The following is a 24,182-nucleotide window of genomic DNA, read 5'->3' on the forward strand; positions in this document are numbered from 1 at the left end:
TATGTGGACTTTTCCTTGGCTTACAGCAACATCCAGCCCTGCTTGCAACATATATATTCCAAATTGAATGGAGAGTTTCAACATAGCAAAAGATGGCACCAGGAACATCTAGTGTTGATATGAAAACTCTCCATGTGTTAGGAAGGATCCATCTGGCAAGTTGCACTAGGTTTGGGGATGGGAGGAGAATCAAAGACAACTGCCACATAGAAGCAGCTACAGATGGAGATGAAATACGTATACTGGCACTCAGTCCTGTAGGCTTCAACAGCTTATTTCTAAGGGAGTGTATTGAGGATCACAGGGCCAAAACAGACATTACTGTAGATTGGTGTCTAGCAGCTACATCTTTTTTATTTTTACTCTAGAGTAGATGCAGGGCCCTTAGTCTGGATCTTAAAATCCTCCATATTCCCATGCTAGAGTTCCAATCTGGATTGGGGCCCTGCGCCTACTGTAGAGTAAAAAAAAATTAACGATGTAGCTGCTACACATGAATTTAAAGTAATGTCTGTTTTGGCCCACAGCCTGAGAAAATCTAAGATCCTTTTACTGCTGGGCATTCCTATGCTCTTTAGATTATGGTTCAGTGAAGAAAGTGGGGGAGGGTTTTCTTAACTTGTTGAAATATTTACTTATCTTCTTATAAAACATTTGGGAGATTACTGCTGTGATATTTTAGTTAACCATAATCTCTTGGCCAGTACTTAACCCTTGCACGTTCAGCCATGCATTGAACCACACATGATTTATAATAGAATGCTCTGGGAAATTTCCATTGATAAAGTAGCTTGTAAATGAGAAGGTAAATCCTCTTAAATTGGTGACTATCACTGAATCTTTATTGTTGGTTGTTGTTATTTAGAAAAATGCGGTGGAGACAGAACAGCTGTAGGAGCAAGAGAGATAACAGAAACTTCCAGTAACCAAAGTATACAAGCAGAAACACAAGACCAGCCTGTCTGGGGAAATTGCACTGATGATGACCTCATCAGAAGTAAGTATTTCCAGAACTAATTGGTGATGTTTAGACTTGCCTTTTTAGTGTAATCTGGGTACAGACTGTTGATTTAGTTAAATCTGTGTCAAACGCATTTGTGTCGAACCATAATATGTGTGTCAATGGAATTTCTTCCCAGGGATGATTTTTGTCAGTCTTCATCATCAAAGAGTAAACATCATGTTACAAACAGACTGTTTTGGTGACTTGAATAAACATGCATTATACTGTGTCAGAGAGAGCTGTGTAATTTGTATTTTAAGACACCATAATGCTCTTTTCCATTTATTCATGGCAATGTAAATGTCTACAGTACTGAACAAACTTGAGAACTGTCAGCCTTAGAGTGTGTGTGTGTGTGTGTGTGTGTGTGTATCACACATGTGCGCGCTTGCGCACACGCGCACACACACTCACTCTACAAAAGAGAAGAACATACCTTAAGATACTCTATGGAAAACCAGTGTTTTGTGTTTTCAAGTGTAATGCTCAGTGGGAATCTTATCTTGGTTGTCCTTAAATTTTTTTTTTTTAACATTTGTAAACTGACTCAAAAGTTCTCTGAGGAATACAATATTAAATGTATTTATATTTTATTTATTACATTTCTATACCGCTTAATAACTCAAGCACTCTGGGCAGTTCACAGAACAAAACTTAAAACCATAAAATACATTACCATAGTAAAACACAATATAAAAACCATAATCCTATCGATTGCACCCTTGATGATTGGAAGCCCCCAAACACAGAGGCTTTGCCTCTTTACCTCCCTGGCCTCCTGCCCTGCATTTTTTTTTGCTAGATGGGCTTTTTTGCCCATCTAGCAATGGTGGTTTAGAGGGTGAGCGAAGGAGGCTGGAAGTGGCTCAGGATAGCTCATATCCTGGCCTCTCTAGTCTCCTCCCCTCCCTGCCCACTGAAATGCCCCCTTTTCCCCCTCTCCAAAATCAGTTTTCTGACCTCAGAAGGGAGCCAGCACAGTTCTTTATGCACAGGCTGTGCGGAGGAGGGGGAGGGGAGTCAGATCTCTGACTCCTCCTTCCCGAGTTGGAGCCCTGTCTCTGACCTTGGAGGGGGGAAATCCCCCGTAACCTGTGGTCCCTCAGAGATTATCTAGGGGTCATAGGATTGCTCCCTAAGTTTAAAACAGAATAAAACCAAAGTAACAACTAAGGTAAAAGCCAGCAGCAGTTGGCATAAAATGCACTAATGCAATGTTTAAAATCAAAGGACTAAAAAACCTGGGAAAATAGGATAAAATGGTCTTCACCTGGTGCCCCAAAGACCACAGTGGGGTTCCACCATTGAAAAGACCCTTTCCTTAATAGTTAATTTCTACATGCTGTCTTTACTGTATGGTGGTCCTGTGTATTAGCAGAATTCCTAGCTTCTGGTGAATGATTAAACAATATGATGACATAGGAACCAACAGGAGTGGAAGGAATAGTTGACATCTGAGCTTGGGGACTTGGCTTTAGTGATAACAGTCAGATTAACCACTATCTCCTCATCGTTTCAACAGCTTTTTGTGCAGGATCAGTGCTCAGTTCCTCCAAGAATGAAACTTTCATGGTTGAGAATTTGCCATTTTTTGTTGTTGGATTATTATGTGTGTGGCACTCATGCAAGAAGAAGAAATGAAAACAGTGAATACTGATACTACAGCAATTTCCCTCTGTGTTCACAGTTTTGGTCTGTTTGCAGGGCACAGTTAGAAGTGAGTACAGTAGTTTTAACAGCTGCGGATTAAAATAGCTCATCTATTCTACTCAATAGTTTCATCCTGCAAATGCATCCTTGGATAGCTCAACAGGCTATGAAAAGCCATTGTTTTTTAGTTCAGGTTTGTACTCTAATGTGCACTTGAAGCTCTGTGATAACACGCACTTCTGTTTTTTATACTGAATGTTCACAAAAGTAAGAAAGTAATCATGTGTAAAAACACCTGTGTGAATCAGAGGCTCTAGATTGGTATGGTTGTTTATATGGTCACATCACTTGGTATTCTTAAGGTGCAATCCTATGGATGTTTACACAGAAAAAGTCCTACAGCTGCCAGCATCCTCCACCCAGCCAGCCTCAGATGTTAAGGGAGCAATCCTATGGCTGCTAGACAGTGGCTAGATGGTCCTAGGATATCTGGTTTTCTGGGAACTGACCTCCTGCCACTTGTGCGCTGCCTTGGAGGCAGCGTGGAACAGCCCCATACTCCATGCTTGCAAGAGGAGCACAGAGCGGCCATAAAGGGGTGTTCCTGGAGGGCGTTCCGGGGCGGGGAGGGTGGAAATGCCTGTACGATACATCCAGTGTGTTGTACGGCAGCCTCCTCACCTGCTCTGCCCTCCTGCGGCTAGACTGCCACAGTCGGCTATCTAGCCAAAAATGCAGGGCAGGAGAAGCACGGAAGGAACGATCCCCTCCGTGCTTCGCCTGCCCTGTATTGGATAGGTGGTTACCTCCGAATTCGGAGACGCCCATCTATCTGAATATGATTGCACCCTAAAAATATCATTCTCACTTCAAGCGGCTTCTTCTTACATTTCTGACTAAACATGCATAAGATTGCACCCTTAATAGATCATTCTAATGATTTGCTAAAACTACATTGGCATTCTATAATATGTATCCGTAGTATTGCACAGAAAATGAAATCAGTCAAAAGTAAACATTTTGGGTTTGGGACACACACAACAGTTTTTAAAAATCAAGAATCAATGTAAGGTTGTCTTGTCAAGGAACTTCTTTTTCTGTGTTAAATCTAATATAAGATGCATTTTAATTTTGTCAGGAGCTTTGCTTTCTGTTGACTGCTACTTTAATAACTCTGTATTGTTTCCCCACCTCAACTGGATTGTTTATCCACCTACACAGTTTCAAATATTGCTTTTTTGTTTTAATTTTGTTTTAAGGCTTTTCAAGTTCATTTTAAGCTTTCACGTTATAAATGTTTCCAGATGTCCCCCCCCCCACACACACATTTTTAAACAATGCAGCAAGATAGTCAACTTTGGCCAGTTTTGTTGGTGAGTATCCATAAATACATTATCATGGTGCCCAGGAATTTAATTCTGGTGATCAAAATTGTGGTGCAGTCTGCAGTCAGAAGAAGCCACAATATTTAGCCCTTTTGTTTTTGTTAAACTCCTGGCATTTCCCTTCTTAGTAACTAAAATACTAAGACCAGACCAGCCTTTGCTGCATGTCACAAATCCTGCCCCCACTCCCTGCAGTCCTCCCACTGACTGACTGAACAGAAATTGACAGGGGCATTTAATTTTTTTATTTTTTATTTTACTTTTCCTGGTCTAATTTAAGCAAGCATCTGCTCCTCGCTCCTGCATCTCCACGTCAGCAGAATTCTGTTCCAGTCTCTTCCCCAGTTCTTTCCGTTTCTACTGATTCTCTTGCTTTCACAGCGCCCTGTTCTTCTCTCACTACTATTACTTCTACCAGTCACCCATAATGGCAGTCCATGTTTTACATTCCTACCACGTGAACTAGCATTTTGTTCTTCCTGTCTCGCCTAATACATCCTTGCTGTCTGAAAACCCTCTACTAAGCATTCTTTCTGTTGAGACAATGACAGGGTTTGCATGATCACCATAGCTCACTGTTGCTTATGGTGCATGTCAGTGGCCTTTTTGAATATTCATCCCCTGCTGCAGTGTTGCCATGGTTTGCTGTATCATCCGCTCCTGGGTGGCAGTGGATGGGGAAACAACTCTCAAATAACCCATGGGGGTTGGTTGAGTGTGGGTTTTTGTTGAACTGTGGCTTAGCTTGTTAACAACCCTGAACAACCCAACAACAAACCATGGGCTCTCAAGCTGGCTTGTTCAAGAAAAATAAGCCACATTGCATGGTTAACAAGCCACCCTGCCAAAAATGTCTTGGGTTCAGACACACTAACCCACAGTTCAACAACAACCCACAGTCAGCCACTGAGTGTGGGTTAGCGTGTTGTGCAAACCCAGTCATGATCTGTTGTAGGTTTGAGGGTTGTTGTCCCCTCTAGCAATCTCTGCTGCCTGGGTTTGGATTACATGGCAACCCAAATAAGCCACGATGGGCTGCCATGATCATGTGAACCAGCCCACTGCCATATAATCTTGCAGTAGGTTGTAATGGCTCTTCATGACTCTCCTTTTCCATTGTATGACTAGGAAAGGTGAACTGCCTTTTCTTGATTTGCCCAGGAACTGCACCTGAACTGCTTGGGAGCTGCATGTAGTTCCTAAATAACGTTTTGGTTGCACTTGTTTCATAATGTTATAAATTGGGTGTGGCTGGTAAATACTGTTTTCTTCTTCTATTTAAATTTGTCTTAAAACATGGGATACCATACGCATACATCTGATCTAGTAAAATTGTTCATATAGATGGCAGTGTTTAGGAATGTTTGTTTTCATATGAATGCCATTGTAAGGGGCAACAGTTATTAATCTTCAGCTAGCAGTAGTTTACTTAAAAATTACTGTGTTTTATTTTGTTTGTGGTTTCTTTAAAGTTTGATCTGTATAATAAGTATTATTATCATCATCATCATCTTAGACACCTTTCTCAAAAAAGATCCAAACTGACTTACAATAGAATTAAAGCATACAAACAGCTTTAAAACAGCTATAACAATTATTCATTAAAACACTATTAGCAGAAGTTCAATAAACATTTAGGAAAGTAAAATTCTCATGGTAGGGATGGTTCTAAAGAACACTTATGCAGGTGTGCTGTTGTCATCACATTTTCCATCTACCTTGATTTTATATCCTCCAAGCTGCAATGTCAATATGCACTTGATCATTTCAATATGAAATTTGGGCACCTGTATGATTTTGTGATGAAAAGAGACCTTTTTCTTGAAACAAGAAGTTGTCTGATTCTATTATCATCACCCACGTTCCAAGAATAACAGCCTTTTCTGCCAAATTTCAGTAATTTACTTGTTTTTCTAGTACATTTTCCCCTTTATTTCAGTGAAATATTACTGCCAAGTTCACATAGCAGGAGTTAATTCAGCATAGTTTGTTTGATATTCTATAGCAATAAGCAGTGTAGTCAAAGGAGCAGCAGGCATGGCAAATTCTAGTCTCTTGTACACTTGTTCAGATTTAATCTTCCTGTTGCTCAAACAGGACTTCAGCTTTGTGATATTTAAGAAAACAAGAGGCATCTCCCATATATTCAAACTGTCATGAATAATTGATTAATAATAATCCAGTTCTCAAGATTAAATAGCCTATTATATGCTGAAGTTTTACAGATAGAAAGGTCACTGCCATCCATCACTTCAGCTTCAAATTTATCCTCTTCTTCACTAAACATCCACCTGGTTCTTTTTGGAAAGGGGTATTTTTATCCATATGGAGAGGATAAACTTGTGTTGGATATGTTTTACTGTCTTATATGCCTTCTATTCAGTAAGAAGAGGAGTTTAGTTAACTTGTACCCAGAAAGACTTAAAATGAATGCCTTTTAAGGTAATGCATAGTACGCTATTTAAAAAAATCCTCCATAATGCTTGAGAAAGTGAAGTGGCTGTTTTTTCAGTGTCCCCATTTGCAAGTATTAGTGAATTGTTCCCTGAGGGCTAATCATTTAGGGCTGATTCAGATGATCATCTTTACTGTATGATGATTGCAGATATGATAGCTTGCTTTTGTGAAATCTCTACTGCATATAGGCTCTTATTGGTGGAGATTCCTTCTTGGGATAGTTTGTGCTGAGACCCCAGTGAAAAGGCCCTCTAGACTAATTTGTGCCAAAGCTATTCACCCAATCAGATGAAGTGATAGTTATCAAATGGTGATTTTAATCATGCACAGGACTTTCAGTCACTGACTAATTATATGTTTTCAGGTGACTGTAAAGTAGGAACCAATAATTGAATGAAAAAGCACTATTAGCATATTTCAGTGAAGTGGTTTGTATCAGTGTTTCTGTTTGAAGGAATTACCCATATATACTGATCTTAAATCTGAGATGCAGGCATGGGCTACCATCTTCTAACTGTTTGAAATGTGTTGGTTCTGTTAACAGAAGTGATTCTAAAGTGGACTGAATCTACAGGCAGTGATATTCCAGATGGAATAACTTTGCTTTCCTGGATGAGATAGATACTACTTTTGCTACTTTTATTATTTATGTAACTAAGATTTGCAATTCTGTATACATTTGGCTGGGAGTAAGTCCCAGTGAACATCGTGGGATTTACTTGTGGTTAAGCATGCATAGGATTGCACTGCATGTGCAGTCATCTATCTGAAAAGTTTTAGGTAATGGCTAAATCTTTCTTTCAGCAAAGCAAGGACCTGATTGTTTTACCCTTTCCCCCTTGTTTTTGTTTATACTTCCATAGCTCTGATCAGAAACTCTGTATTTTTTAAGCTTTTGAAGTAAAGCAGTATAATAAGTTTGAAGTAAATGATAGCTGTAATGAATTTTTATGGACCCTGACTAATCTTATGCTACATTTTATGCTAGGATGTGTGCTTCAGTACAGCTCCAGTGGTAATTCAAAGTAGTTTCCTTGTGTTGGTAGTTGTATAATATACAAGAAACAGGAACCTGCCCACACTCTACCTGAAATAATACTGTGGAGTAAGTGAGTTGATGTTGTGGTAGTCTGCAATTTTCTGTATAATAATATATACAATTAGCCATATTTAGCATTTGAAACACAAAATTAGACACTTTGTCAAAACTGTGAGGCATAGGATGTATTCTTACTACTTCTTGATTGAAAAATGTTAACCATCTCCAAAATGATCAGTACTTCATATAACACAAAACAATTTAAACAAAAACTGTGTGGTAATCTGTTTAAATGTCAACAGATTTATACTTATCCTTTACAATATGAAGATAGTATGAAATGGATGCAATACAGACTTGTATTTGAGTAGTTTGCAAGTTGTTCTTGCCAGTTTACATCAGCCTTGTATTTAATTAATGAATTAATTTCTATCATGCCTTACACTGAAAAAGATGGTCAAATCCAGATCAACAAAACCTTAATTTATAATTCTGCAGAACTGGATTCTTGGTCCATTTTTCCACTGAACATCCAGATCCCATCCTGGAATCTGTCTTGGATCTGAATTCCACTCACTGGAATTCAGCTCTTTTATAGACATATTTAGATGTGGAGCATGTTTATATGCTCCACATCTAAACAGATTCCAGAGGGGTGAACAATAAAAGATAAAATTATAAAAAGATAAAGGAAATAAAACATATTAAAAATTGTTATCTTAAAAAAGCAGAGTACTGATAAAAACAGTGGCTGGTCAGTCAAGGAAGGCTTCCTGGAATAAAGCTGTTTTCAGGAGGCACCGGAAAGAACATAGTTTTGGCACCTGCCTGATGTTCAGAGGCAGGGAGTTCCATAGAAAGGTGGCTACCATGCTGATGGCTCTTCTCTAGGTGGACTCCAGTTGGGCCATAGGTCCATTTGGAATCACCAGGAGCATGCCTTCTGAAGGCCTCATAATAAGCTCTTATGTGCATACATCAGGCCCCCTACACCAGTGTGTCACAATAACATTGTGCTGTGTCATAAGACCTTGATACCTATTTGATAGGGCCTACAGTGTTTCAAAACCTCCAGATACAAGTCAAAATTATTCAAGATTCTAGTGAGTCTCTAGCTTGGTGCACCATAGTTCCAAGACAGGTGAAATCTGATGCCTATGAAAGATTGTCTCCACCTATAGAACACTAACCGCTCTGGTTTTAAATTTGAAGACTGACTTAATTCATCTATGCAGACACTTACCCTAAGGCAAGTTATTTGCCTTGACTGCCCATTTTAGCAGGCTTTTGGCATACAAAAACTTTAATTAAAACATAGCATAAAAATAAATCAATTAGAAATACAACAATAAAAGAAATAAACAGGACCAACCAATGTAAACCTCTTTTAGCATCAGACCAGCTTATATGCCAAAGGCCTGCTTGAATAAATATGTCGTTGCCTGCTGACAGAAGGGCAACAGGCAGGGGGGGCAACCTATTGTCCTCATCAAGGTATTCCAGAGCCTGGGAACAGCCACAGAGGAGGCTGTCTCTTGTGCTCCTGCCAAACGTGCCACTGATGGAGGCAATACTGCGACAGGCCTCCCCTGAAGTTCTTAAAATCAGGCAAGCTCATACGGGAGAAGGCAGACTTTCAAGTAGCCTGGCCCCAATCCACATAGGTCATAACCAGTAGTTTGAATTGTGCCTGAAACAGCCACCTGTTATAACAAGGGAATTGCATCATTTCTGGAACGAGCCCCGATCAACAGTCTGGCTGCAGCATTCTGGACCAGCTGAAGTTTCTGAACAGTTTTCAAAGACAGCCCCATACAGAGCATATAGAGTCCAAATATACATAGGAATGAGAAATATGCCCGTCCACAAAAATATCACAAGTCTGTAGAATTATTACTGGAGTTGAAACCAGTAGTTATGTCCATCTCCAATTCAGATGGCATGATAACTAGTGGCATTAGTCCATAAAGCCTTTTCTCTGACAATTTCTTGGCCCTTTTTTCTGGCCTGGAACATGTTTTAAGAGCTCTTATAGTTAGGATCAGGTGGAAATGTGTTTATAGTTTTAAATTTAAGATGTAGTGATACTACGGTTAGCATTGCCTCTTATGGACATAAGAGGGAGGACAGCAGATCTGATTTTTTTCTGTTTTGTAATGAGGTGAAGGATTACGAGATGGAACTGCTCCTTCTAATTTGTACTAGGAAAGCAGGCATATCATGAGTGGAGAGGGGTAATAAAGAGACGGACGCAAGTGCTTCGATTGAAATTGGGCCTCATGTATTGAAATACCTGCAAAGGGGAAAACCTAGGATGGGCGCTGGACTGTGCCAGCTCGCATTATAATGGGCGAAAACATACACAGCCTGAGGAGTGGCGTGACAGCATCGCCACCCATCAGGACTACCCCTTATGGGGGAGGTAGACCTTCCCTTGTCACCCCTCCTGGGCTGCACAGCTCCTGGGTGAGTGAGGTGAGTCGGTCTCACAGGCAACCCTCATCCCCCGCCGAGCGCAAAACGCGTTCGGGAGGTCTCAGGCATCACCTGTCACCATAACAGTGCCTCTGAATGTTCACCATCCCTAAGCCCATTCCCCCTTGCCTCTCCTAGCCGTCACTGGGAGTGACAAGCCTGTTGCTTGTCAAACTCCCCCCACCTGCGCTGAAGAACTTCTCGCAGGTCCCTTTGCAGATCTGACAAAAATATGTTGATCCCAGCATTAGACAGGTGCACACCATCCTGTCTGTAAAGCTCCCTCCTTGTCCAGATGATGACCTGGTGAGTGATGATCCCATCACTGTGCTTGCATAGCCCCAAGGCTATTTCCCAGTCCACTTTCTGACCGGCCCTTTCCATGACCTTCTGGGTCAGAACATTCCGCACTTCATTCTTGTGAGCACACAAGACCAAATTATAGTTTTCCCCGGCTCACTGTGCCATATAACTCAGAATTGGCCAAGGCCTGCAGAATGAGGTCCTTGCCTTCGCACAACCAGGTCATTCCCCCCTAGATGCAGCACCAAAACCTGCGGGGGGACATGCACCTCACTTTGATGGAATAGCGTGGGGAGGGCACTCTCACTGCATACCATGTTTGCCAAGCCCCTGAACACGGGCACACTGGGACAGTCCAAGCTGGGATCCACAGCAATTGGGAGGGGCGCAGAGAGTAAAAGGCCTCTCCAACCCCTCCCCTCCCCTCCCCTCCCCAGTGGCGCCATGGGGTTCTGCCAGTGGCGCCATGAGGTTCTGCCAGTGGCGGCCTGGCACGTCTGCTCAACCCACTCGCCCACAACACCTCCCCCCCCAACAGCCAGGCAAGCTGGACATGGGGGTAGGGCATTACAACATATTCTGTGCGACTTTATGCTTCTTTTGAAGCAGAGGGAACATTATTCCTAGGAAGAGTACTTCACCTAAAAATATTCACATCTTGACTTGAAGCTGTGTTCCTACGCTAAAAATATATTACAGCAAAGTTACAAAGCCCTGAAAATAATGGGCCTAATTCTTCCTTGGACTGGTGCAGAACCACAGGGCATTTTTCTTGTTTTATCCTCCACCTCAACACTTAACTGTGTGTGCAGTACCACACCAAGTCTGTTACGGAGAATGGGAACTCACATAACTTCTGATTGTATTGAAGCCTTCACCAGTGCATTCTTCTGCTTGACATTTGGAGCTGGAAAGCAAAGAAAATGTATGGAGGAAGAATAGGAAAACATTTACACATACGCAACTGTGTATTAAAACATTTTGCATATACACAGTATTTTGGGAAAAATAACCTTTTAATCTGGAAGTTCATTCAAAAGCATTTGTTGGAAATATTTGTAAATGTAATATGTACTAAAGAAGCGTTGTTAGGATAATTTTGATTTGTTCTATATATTTTGAAAAAAAGATCATCAGCTTTAAATTAAAATAAACTCATCTTTTAAAAAAATTCTGCATGCATTTTATCATGGAATAACAAGAATACTGCAATTCTTTAAAATGCTGAAGATAATGGAGAATGTTTTACTGATATTTGGTGCCCATTCAGTTAATTCCTCAAGATAAGGACTTCTGAGTACCCCTGGCCTTTGCTATATTGAAACTATGCGAACATAATGATTTCATAGAGATTTATACCTTCCTCTGTGAACTGAGAGGAGGATCAGAATTTTAACTTGCTTGAGAAAAAAATATAGCATGGATAATTTCATCCCATTATAGAAGTCTTTACCATCTCCACAGTGAATGTTCTGATACAAATTTACAAGAGCAAGATGAAGGATTCCCCCCACCCTTTCTCAGTTTTGAAGCCTTGTGCTCACTATCTGTAAGAAATATGACACCTTATAGTCTAGTAGTAAGAATGCTGAAAACCAGTATGTGGCTGAATTGTTTGGCACCAGTGTCAAACAGCTCACACTTGACTTCCTTTTAGGAAAGTGACTGTATAACTTTTTCAGCAATCCATGACCAATAGTTTTTCCTGCTTTACTGTAGCAGAATACTCATATGATAGGTAGGCAAGAATTGCTTAGGAATGTAGTTAAAATACCTTTGTCATCTCATGAATATTGTGTTAGGCTCTTTGCTGTTAGATGCCCCTAAGTCACCATGTTCCCCAAATACAGTAAATTTTGAAGCAGTACATCTAAAACTATTAATCTTTTAGCCAAAAGTGTATATAGATGAATAGTGCATGTGTACTGTAGCATAATAATGAACTTACTGTAATGTTAGTCTGCAGTGTATAAGTGTTTAATGTGACATTATGAATGGTTGCCTTACCATCCATTGGCAAGTAGGCCACTCAGGGCTCCTTCACACAGAGCTTTTATTCTGCCGCTGAGATTGCTCCTTCATGAAAGTTTGCGGGCTCTTTACATGATGCCGTGATCATCCAAGGCGTCTCCTGCACTAAAGGCCCTTTGTTCCAATTTTAAATAGATCACAGATAATGAGCTATCGAATTACCCCTTTGTGTTCCACTTCAGTTTCCTCCATGAAAAGAAGTAAAGCGGCAAGAAGAAGAGTGAGATCAATAAAAGATAACGGAAGACTCCGATATGGGGCAGAGGGAGTGCATGTAAAGGGAGCCAGTTGTGTTCCTGCATTTAAAACGGAAGCAGAAAGCCCCATTTTAAAATGCAGGATTTTAGGCTGGTGTAGAGATGCTCTCAGTCTGACTGGAGTTCATGTTTTTTCTGCTACTGTGTTATTCTACTTTTTAAAAGTGATTTTAAATGTATTTTATGCTTCACCTGTTTGTTTTTTTGTAACCTGCCTTGAACAATTTTTGGAGAGAAGGGATATGAATTCATTTAACTGAGTGGATGAGTAAAATGAAAAGGGTTTGAGTTAAGTTTCTATGGTTAGAGGGCTGCTGTTCATATGTAATACTAAGCCATGTTGTGATTTGTTATGTTGTGGCTTGTCATTAGTCTGAACCCACATTTGCAAACAAACATGGTTGGTTCGCCAGCAACAAACCACAATCATTGGTTTATTGTTCGCTTACAAGCTCTGTCTTGTTCTAACTGTGACTTGTCATTATGTCTGAACCCAGAACTGTGGCTTTGTTTCCCAAGCTGCCCACCAGGAAGCAGACAAGAGCAGGCAGAAGATGAAACTATTCAGAAGGCTGCATTGGTTTTGCAGGTGCTTCCCCAAACTATCACTCCTGCTGCCATTTGCCTGGCAACAGGATATAGTCTCCAAGTGACTTGTCCCTGAGCATCCCCCCTCCTGAAGGCAGAGCACCTAGTCTCACAGCTGCCATTGACAGGATGAGTGAGGTGGGCAGCATGAGGAGGAAGAATGAGGGGAACTGGTGGGATCTAAAGCCCCACACCCAAAAGATCCCCCACCAATAGAGCCACCTCAAATGCTTGATCCCTTCTACCCCAAGCGAAACTAAGTTGTAAAATAACTTGCTGTTCTTAGAAAGGAAGAGCCAATGCCAGAACAACCCCCTATAACCAAGCCTAAACTACACCGTGAAAGAATAGTTCTGTCAAGCAAAAAATCTGGAAGGGAGCACCATTAACTCCAAACCCAACATATCAAAAAAAACCATTTAAACCAGAAGGAGATAAGGGGAAAAGCAGTCAGGGGTATGATCCTACATTCCAACAACCCAGAAAAGGAAAGGTAGGTATTAGGGGCTGGTCTTCAAGACACAAGACAGAGGATTTATAATTTATTATTGATACACACACACACACACCCCTGCCTTTATTTGCTGAAAAGCCACCAAGGCAGCGAACAGTATTAGGATCTGGTAGCAAGTGAGCACCCATAGCGGCTCAACCCAGCTTACCCTGTACACCAAACCCAGCCCATCCTCTCTTCACCCCGTTCAGAAAAAACCTCTGTGCTCCAGGCAAGTTCATAGCAAAGCATAGATGAGTGAATTCATGGGAAGCAGTCCTGCAAGGTATAGTGGACACTGATGACTACCTCCAGATGGAATTGAGAACACATTGCAGTCCTGCACTGCCTTTATTTAATCCACGGAGTAGTGCTGCCTTGGCAGCTCAAGTCAGCAGCATGAATTCCAAAGAAGACATCTTGCTCTCCATAGGTGCCTAGCTGTAGCTACTGAAAGGACAAGGGTAATCATGGCCACCATCCTCATAGGGACTCAGGCGGGCAACTTCAGGCAGCCAGGGGCAAATCCCCCCCCCCAAACCACTGCAGGCCACACTTCCCTACACTGCCCATGCCACCAAAAAAGGAGGCAGTCATGCTTAGCTCATAGTCGGTCCCTATTTGAAGAGAAGCTGCATTTATCTATTCTAAGCCTCTGTAGCAGTTTGTGTCCTGCATTGGCCGCAGCAGTCTCAGTGAGAGGGCTGACCATAAGGCCAAGTAGTAAATCAGGCCACTATTCCAGCAGACAGGTTTCAGTTCAAGGGAGCTCAGGCAAAGGCAGAAGTGATTGAAATAACAGGCACAGGGTCAAAGCACAGGCTATCAGTCCAGCATATGGAGTCAGGCAAAGTGGGAGTGGTCAAACAGGCTGCAGTCAAACACAGTGAGGCAGTCAGATACAGACACAATCCAATGGCAGAGTCACACAGGTGTCCAAGGTCTGTAACACAGATGTTCAATGGCAGGGCCAGTAGAAGGAACTGGTGAGATATTGCTCTAATTGAAGGCTTTTAACCACAAATGCTGTTGAGCCCCACCCAGGCTCAGCTGCTGTCCATTAGAGCTCTCCTACTCAAGAGGAGTTGCTTTCTCCTGAGGAGACCTTCTTTGTAAGCAAGCAGTTCTTCTTACAGGAGGCCTACTAGCCTGTCACTTGAGGTGACGATGCTGCTGGGGGTCAGGGGGTTGCTCAGCCTGTGCTCCAGAGTCAGAGTTCCCTCTCCTGAGAAGTTCTCCTCTCCCTGACAGGGAAGGACCTGTAGCCATCTCCTCCAAAGGCCCAGCCACCGCCTGGTCTGGTGCCAGTGACTGATCTAGTGTGCCCTCGGTTTCTGGAGGTTCTAGTTCTTCCTCTGAGGAGGATTCCTCTCGTGAGGGCATGATAGTTTGCCACTGAATTTTAGCAGCAAAACACTGAGTTTTTCTCCCTTTTTCCCACTTAAAAAGAAAAAAAAAAGTGGGTGCAAGGACTGTGTGGAGCCTGCAGGCCACCTGTTGCCCATCCCTGTCATAGGCAATCAGCTGACATGGAGCAGGCCAAGTCTATATTTATTTATTTATTTATTTATTATTAAATTTATTAATCGCCCATCTGGCTGGTCACCCAGCCACTCTGGGCGATGTACAACATACAATAAAAACAGTTTAAAACAATAAAATTCTACAATAAAAACATTTTCTAAAATACCCTAACCCACCCCAAATGCCTGCCTGAACAACCATGTTTTTAATGCATGACAGAAGCTCATTAAAGAGGGGGCATGACGGAGTTCCAGAGGGAGGGAGTTCCACAGAGTGGGGGCCACCACAGAAAAGGCCCTCTCCCTCGTCCCCACCAGTCTAGCTGTCCTGGCTGATGGGACAGAGAGAAGGCCATCCGAGGCTGATCTTGTTAAGCAGCCTGTCTGGTGCTGCTGGAGGCGCTCCTTAAGATAGGCTGGGCTGGAACCATATAGGGTTTTAAAGGTCAAAACCAACACCTTGAATTTGGCCCGGAAAACAACTGGTAACCAGTGCAACTCCTTCAGCACTGGAGTGATGTGATCTCGCCGGTGGCTGCCTTTAATCAGGTGAGCCGCCGCGTTCTGTACCAGCTGCAGTTTCTGAACCGTCTTCAAGGGTAACCCCACGTAGAGCGCATTACAGTAGTCTAAACGAGAGGAGACCAGGGCGTGTACTACCGATGGGAGCAGATGGTCGGGAAGGAAGGGGCGCAGCCGCCATATCAGATGGAGTTGATACAGCGCTGTCCGGCTCACAGCTGACACCTGAGCCTCCATGGACAGCTGGGAGTCCAAAATGACCCCCAGGCTGCAGACCTGGTCTTTCAAGGGTAGCCGTACCCCATTCAACACCAGGTCAACATCCCCCAGCCTCCTCTTGTCTCCCACCAAAAGTACCTCGGTCTTGTCAGGGTTCAGCTTCAGCCTTTTCCTCCCCATCCAGCCACTCACCGTCTCCAGACATTTGGACAGGGATTCTACGGCCAACCTTGGTGAAGATTTAAACGAGAGGTAGAGCTGCGTGTCATCCGCATATTGATGACACTGCACCCCAAACCTCCTGATGATAGCCCCCAGCGGCTTCACATAGATGTTAAATAGCATCGGGGAGAGGATGGAACCCTGTGGCACCCCACAAGTACACTGTGTATACACTGGTGGGCCCTCCCAACAACAGTGGTGATGTGGATTTCCATATTGGAGGCCGTGGACAATACATGTTTTAGGGTAGGGGTTGGGTAACTTGCTCCTTAAGCAAGGCACTGATGTGGTGAAGTCATGCCACTCCTACAGTGCCATGAAAGCATTTGGGAGGGAGCAGGCCAAAGGGGCAGGTGGAAAACAGACCAGTAATGGGAAAACAAACAAACCATTTTGTTTTGTCATCTGCAAGGCAATTTATGGCCAAAGCAACAAACTATGACTTACACAAACTATGGTTTAGCGTTACACACAAATGTATCCGTAGCCTGTCTGAAGTAGTTCACTTTGCATGAATGCAGAAATAATTCTGTACAGAAAACCTTTTTAAAAAATCTGCCAGAAAATATGCTTTTTCTTTTTTGCTTTAATAATTTAGATTTATTTAGGCCTTGTTTATACGGCCAGAAAATACTTTAGCCTGGAAGATTTTTTCTTTTTTTACTAGCCTGCTTTTAAGCAGGGTAAGGGGAAAAAAATCTTTTTACTAAGTGGGCTGCCGGAAGAGAAACGGATGTCTCTATCCCTCATCTGCTAGCCTGCTTCATTTCCTTTGTGGTTGCTGAAAAATCAGCCACACTTCACTTCCTCTGTGGGCAGCATGCAAACCTATTGGGCTGGTGGAGGAGGGATTGAGCTAACTGTTTCTCATCTGCATGGGATTAAATACATTTGTCTGTAGGGAATCCCTTGTCACATGTGACCAGGCAAGTAGTTAAACTAGGCTTCCACAACCTGGTGCCCTCATGTTTTTGGCCACAACTCCAAGCATTCTTGACCATTGGCCGTGCTGGTGGGGCTGATAGGAGTTGAAATCTAAAAATCTGGGGACACCAAGTTAGGGAAGGCTGAGTTAAAAATTTTAAGGGCTCTGAAGACCCATTTGTTTTCACTTGTTTTTTTTTTAATAATCTGTGGTCTGCAGGTTTTCTTGTTAGCTGTTTTTATGGTGTTTTAATAGTATCTTATTGTATATTTATTGCCTATTTGTGTACTTTTGTATTGCTTTTTTAATGTTGCACTTCACCTTGAGATGGTTCTACCTTTAAATGCAGCCTAAAAAGAATTTTAAATAAAACAAACAAAGAAAGTGGCAATATTTAAAAGCCAAATTATGTAACTTTTGAAGACTAGAGCTGTCACCTGATTTTAAAAGTCTTGGGTTGCAATCCAGTGCATGCTACCTGACACTAAGCATCAATGAACATGGTAAACATAGGAGACTGCCTTATACTGAGTCAGTCCATTGATCCGTCCTGCCCAAGATTGTTGACACTGACTGGCAGTGGCTGTCGGGGATTTCAGGCAGGATTCTTTCTTAATCCTACTTGGAGATTCCAGGGATTGAACCTGGGACCTTTTGTATGCACAGCATATGCTCTACCACTGAGTTACTTTACTTCCAATTATGCATGGAATTGTTTACATTCACCTGTATGGAAGGCATTTGAGTACATGAGTAAGCATGCATTGGATTGGTCTTAGTTGATGGACTGATTAAATTTGTGTGAACATGTGTATGGGTACAAACAATAATCCTGAAGGACAAAGTCCACGTTTGTTTTTAGTTGATGTTTCATAGAGGAATCATCTTGGGAGCATTTTATTCTATGTGAGAGAGGAGGGGAATTCCTCTTTTAAAGGTGGTGCTTGACAATTGCAGTTTTTAGAAGTACTTGCATTGCAAGTAACTTAAAAAAAGTCTTCTGCCTGATTAATCAGGGCATTTTTTTAGTTAATAAGCAACATTTTAAAAATTGATTAATATAACCGATTAGTTGATTAAATGTTGCAGTCCTAAAGAAAAAAATAGAACTTTTTATAAAGGTTGAACTCAAATTGAAATTCCTTAATATTTGTACTTTATTTTCTATGCTTTTAAACAAAGACAAGGGCCACACTGAGTAATTTTTGCTGAATTGTGTAGCTTAAGTCATTTTTAATGCTATATAGTTTGTTGTGCTTCTGTTAATGGCAGTGTTAGTAATCACCATGGAATTCAAGAACAACAAAACATAGATGGTGTAAGCCAGGGTCTGTCCACGCCTATTCCATGCTACTTCGTAGTGACTATCTGTAACTGTTCCCTGATACAACACTTTTTCTATGAATTGACGTTTAAAGTGGTGCCAGATTCCCCTACCCTACGCCATTCAAATTGAACTGTTCTTCTTTCCTAACCTGCTTCTCCTTTATTATACCCCATCCTGGTGTTTTAAAGAGTGTCTCCTTATTTTAGTGTCTCCATCTTGCCTCAAACTCCACCCCCGGTATTTCCACTGGAATAGATATCAGCAGTTGTTAAGAAAGACCTGTGTCTGAGACCCTGTAGAGCTCTTGCTGGATAGAATAAAGCTAAGCTTTTGAAAGCCAGATGGACCAATGGTCTGTCTGACTCAGTGTGAAACAACTTCACATGTTGATGTGTGCAATGCTGGTCCCTTGGTCTCTCCTCTCTATCTCACCACTCCCCAGCAAATTAATGATGGTGTTGCTAACTGTGGCCCGCCAAGGCTGCCCTACATCAGAAGGGAGCACAAACTGGGTCATCCGCATCTTGTTCTCCCTCTGTGTCTTGCACACTGTCAGGAGATGGAAATGCAGACAACGTGTGATGTGGCCCTGCATCGTCGTTCTAGTAGCCTCAAATAAAAAATGAATGGTAATGCGTTAATGATACAATTCCCCCCTCAACAAGCACCAAACTGCTGGAACCTTTAATAACATTACTGGCATATCCAGCGTTGTTTGCAATCTTATGTGTAATGGTCTAGTAGGTACAGTATTTGGGCACTGTAAACCTAAAGTACTGTCATAAAACAAATTAACTGAGAAAACAAAAAATAAAGGAACATGTCCTGGGATGTAAAAGAGGAAATGGAATGAAAAAAGACCCTTAGAGGAATAACCACCTGCCTTGCCCTGAGACCTCATAAATTTTTATGTGACAGAAAACAAAACACCCTTGATAATGTGATTAATGAAGGTGTAAGATGCTGATCAAGAATGCTAATGTGTAAAATGTTAGGGAGACTATAAATTAGTGTTATAAAATGTTGATCACTGTTGTAATTGGTCATAAAATTAGTGGTTCCAGTTAAGTACAATGAACATGTACAAAACTAGAGATACAAATACATTGATTTCTTCCCCATCATTTAACAACTTTAGAATTCATTCAAGGAGTTTTATAGTTTGCAGTGAACAAGAGTGTTTCACTCCCACATGGGCTCATTGTGGCTAGAGGTTTTTTTGGAAGCTAAATGACTACTGAGATGGAATTTCAGAGATTGCTTTCCTTCTAGTGATATAACAGCTGTATCCTGAGCTTCCATTCTGGAGACAGAAACCTGATGCAATCCTGGCAAAATAGCTGTGTGTGTGATTAATTTCTGTTACAATATATTGGGTTCAAATGGTCTGTGGAGATGACCAGGGCCTTCTGTCTACCCAGACCCTTGTGGAACATTTGTAGTACTGTCCAGTAGATGGAAATCAAAAAAGAGCCAAGTGTTAGCATTTCATAGAATCTCAGAGTTGGGACTTTGTACGCCATTTAACCCAACCCCTTGCTTGATGCAGGAAATCTAGAAACAGAGTACTCGCAACAGATGACTGTCCAGCCCCTACTTAAAGATGTCCAGTGAAGGAAAGCCCACCACCCCTCTATGTAATTGTTTCCATTGCTGAATTGCCCTTACCATTAAGAAATTTCTCTTAATGTTTTACTGAAATCTGCACTCCTGTAACTTAAGCACACTAGATCTAGTCCTGCGCTCTGGGGCAGCAGAGTACAATTCTTTGCTCTTTTCTCAGTTTCAGCCTTTCATGTATTTGAAGATTGCTATCATGTCCTGCCCCCCTTCTTCTCTTCTCCAGTCTAAACATACCTAGAGAGCCAATGTGGTGTAGTGGTTAGAGTGTTGGACTGGGACTTCGGAGATCTGGCTTCTGATTCTCACTTGGGCGTGAAGCTCGCTAGGTGACTTCGGGCCCTTCGCTGACTCTCAGTCTAACTTACTCCACAGGGTTGTTCAAGGATAAAATGGAGAGGAGGAGGAACATGTAAGCCACCTTGGGTTCCTTGAGAGAGGACAAAAGGCAGGACATAAATGTAAATAATAATAACAACAACTTTCCCTCATAGGACTTGTTTTCCATACCCCTTGCTATCTTCACTGCCCTTCTCTGAACCTTTTCCACTTTGTTTATATCCGTCTTAAAGTGTGGCATCCAGAACTGGACATGGTACTCTGGATGAGATTGGCCTAGTGTAGAATAAAGTGGAAGTATTGCTGCTTGTGACTTGGAATTGAGGCTCATGGATAAGTGAGGATTTCAATCTGGGTCCCTCCAGTCCTTTCCTAACACTCTAGGCACTATACCTCATTGGCTCTCAAATGGACCAGTCGGTATATCAACCTAAGAAGTATTTTTTCAGCCATTCTTCCCCTAGAGTAGGACACAGGACCTTATGCTTGGATGTTTTCCACTGCATCTATTTCAAATGAAAACCAATTGAAAATCAGTGATGTAGTAACATTATATTGTGCAAAAGCCTATTTTTGTGGAGGAACCCCAGTCTTTCAGATTGTCTTTGAACATAACCTCAGATAAAATCGGAGGAAGTGCCTGAGATGCTTAACGTTTGGCTAGGAGAGAGAATGTGTAAACATCAATCTTTTTGCTGTTGTTTCTAAGAATTTTTCTTTTTAATTTGATTTTTTATTCGAAAACCACACAGCAAAATATCTATTCTTCAATTAATATGGTCATACTTATCTATTGCTCCATCATTTTTCTTGGTCAGTTACTTGAATTCTCATGTACTATGCAGGTCCATGAGGTTTATCAACTTTGTCACATTGAAGATTTATTTGGCGCTACCCATGGCTTAGCAGTGTACGGTTGAAATTCTTTTGGCATAAGAACCCCAGTACAAATCTATGTAGTAAGGTTTATTCCTGAGATGACTTGCAAAAATGCTCAAAATAGAGGTATTGATACAGATTTTTCCCCATGTGACTGCTGCCATCACACAGTTTCTCCTTCTCAATGAAAAAGATGTTTTAGTATAGAATATATTTTTTCTCTTCTATGAATAGTTTCAGGCCCATCCGAACAAACAATTCTCAGTATGAGCTTTCTAAAAAACCCCAGTGTACAATTTTGCCAAAGTACTTCTTCATAAAGGAAATCCTGTTTCATAATAATATTTCTTGTAAAACATGATGGTTCCAAAGAAATAGTTGATGGCTGATAGTTGGTACTTCTGTTTTCTTTGTAAAGTTGGCATGGTATAAAAAATTCAGTATGAAAAATTGATTTTAAAAAGATAGATTGTACCCTGGTCATTTCTTGTTTAGTTAATGTATGCTTTCTGAGATGCAGAAGGTGCAGTATATACTACTTATTTCCTAGAAAATATTCAAAAATAATTCTGACAAAAGCCACTTTACAGGTTGACTCAGAGATATAGCTTGTTACCGGAATTTTAATATTCTAGATGGCTGTTTCAGAGCTACCTATTGAAGTAGCTTGAAGATTTGAATGGAGGCTAATCAGAATTTTAAAGTTTTACATTGTTATTGCCATTATATCTCTGACTTATATAGACATTTTGGAAAACCAAAATGGATGACACTCTTTCTGGGTGGATATATACAATTTAGATTATATTTCAGAAAACAGGCAACAAATATTAGGAAATTTATTTATATAGTTCACCCCCCTTGCCCCCAAAGCTGGTAGTTGGATAATGTAGGTTTGACTGGGAATTCTCATACAATGAGAATTTCATGCCATGTCATGTCTTTATTTTCCAAAGGATTTGGGAATCATACAGTATTACACAAAAAGGAAAGAAATTACTTCCTGATTCAAACTTTTTCTAACCTTCCACAGGAGATGTTCAGATAATCCAGTCTGGCAATATATTTTACATGGATATCTCAACAGTTCTAAGTGTTGGGTCCAAAGAAATGTTTTAGACGATAAATGAAAGGTCACACAGTGGCTTAATTTGCACACTGCATTATGTGCACAAGCCTCTGAGCAAAGACTAGAACTTGAATTTTACTTTTCCTGATTCTTGGCTTGTCATTACATACAATCCAGGAACTATGATTTAAAATAAGCTCTAGTTTTTTAAACAAGCCAGATTCATAACCAATGGTTTGATGTTGGCTTGTTTGGCAATTGATTGTTTTTTCTTCTTAAACCATGGTTCCTGGTTCATATGTAATGACAAGCCAGGAATTGGGGAAAGCAAAACTGAATCATGGTTTATTCCTCCACCCAGCCAGAGGAGAAGGGAAGGCTGAGCATTCAAGCCTGAGGCTTTGCTCAAGCCCATAGAAGCACCGTGTAAATAATAGTTTACTGTTAGGTGCAAACCACTTAACACTGTACTTGTGGTTTTAATTTTTGTGAAGTCCCCAGAGAGCTTTGGCAATTGGGCGGCATAGAAATGTAATAAATAAATAAGTAAACAAACCAGTCCACTGAAAGATGCAGCCAATCCCCTTATACTGTGCTAACACTTCCCTCCCATACCCTTCCCAAGATCAGCAGAAGAAGCCCACGGGGTTCTTCTATCAAACAATTATGAATTTAGTGCTCCTAGCTCTTTCATAAAGCAAAATCGCATGCAAATATTAAAATGTATTTTTAAGAAAGAAAAGAAACAGTAATTATGGGATGTCCTATGGATAAAGCAGTACAGAGGAAATCTCAATATATCTAATTCGTACCTGGTTCCTATAATAGAAGGTCACACTAAAAGCCATATTTTAGAAGAAAATGAGCAGTAAACTGAAATATAATCTGAGAATAAGTTTATTACAAAATAGTACATTTTTTGCTTCCGAACCTGCAGATTTCCCCATTTTTAAAATACTACTTTTAAAACAAAATGTACCGTATGACTATAGCACCTAAAGCTTCTGTACAAAAATAAAAACAGGCTGTGCCTATAGTTTTGCACTCTAGTAGTATACCATGTAGTGTGTCCTGACTGAATATTACACTGATAACTAAAGGATAGAGTGTTGTAGGATTCTGACAGCAAGTGTGTTGTAATGTTTGTGCCATGAACTGGAAACTCTGTTGTTCAAATCATCCCTTGGACTTAGGCAAGCCACTTTCTCTATTGCCCCCCAGTTTGCAAAGAAAGATAATAGTCCTGGATACAAGGTTGTTGTTAGGACTGCTGAGATAATGTACAAGAAGTGCTTTGCAAACTCAAACCCCCCATATATACGTTTAATTATTTTTTATTAGGATAATCAATGGAATGCTTGGTAAATTTCTTTCTGCACTGTGCAATTAACTGTCTAAGTTTTTAATAGGATATTTTACATCTTACTCATTATGAAAAATACATATAAACTAATTCACATATTCCTATTTTAATAGTTTTTTCTGAAATAAATTGTGATACAAACATTACATATATATTTCCAGCTTCCTAAATATCACAGATGTAAAATATATTTTAAATCAAGCACAAAATAATTCACCTGAATTAAGACCCCTATTGATGTACTACTACTTTCATTTTTTGCATTCAGGAGTAAATGTTAGTGTAATGCACAGTTGCTAATACATTCCCTCTTGTGCAAAAAACTCAATACCTAAGTGTGCATTTCACAGTCCTTATTGCCATTTCATAAGTACTTGAACACATTTTAATGTGTTTGAAACTTTTACATATAAATAACCAGTGAGAATAAGTTTGTCTCTACACACATAGACTCCACAAAATGTTAAGAAAGCTTCAAGAAAGCTTTTCTTTT

General features: G+C 40.9%; 1 protein-coding gene across 2 annotated transcripts in view; it reads left to right on the forward strand.

Moving 5' to 3' along the window:
* The window catches only part of MDFIC (MyoD family inhibitor domain containing), a 76,738-nt gene that overhangs the window by 10,000 nt on the left and 42,556 nt on the right, over window positions 1-24,182 (forward strand). The window contains exon 3 of one of the 2 annotated variants that reach the window (XM_084810792.1): window positions 866-997. In XM_084810792.1, the coding sequence (XP_084666918.1) occupies window positions 866-997 (132 nt within the window). Of the gene's footprint in view, window positions 1-865; window positions 998-24,182 lie in introns of those variants that run through there. The other variant, XM_084810793.1, reaches the window with a different exon arrangement.

This window comes from Heloderma suspectum, chromosome 7 (genome assembly GCF_057233095.1).
Source record: "Heloderma suspectum isolate Gila_16-S chromosome 7, 16-S_ref, whole genome shotgun sequence".
NCBI classification, from domain to species: domain Eukaryota; kingdom Metazoa; phylum Chordata; class Lepidosauria; order Squamata; family Helodermatidae; genus Heloderma; species Heloderma suspectum.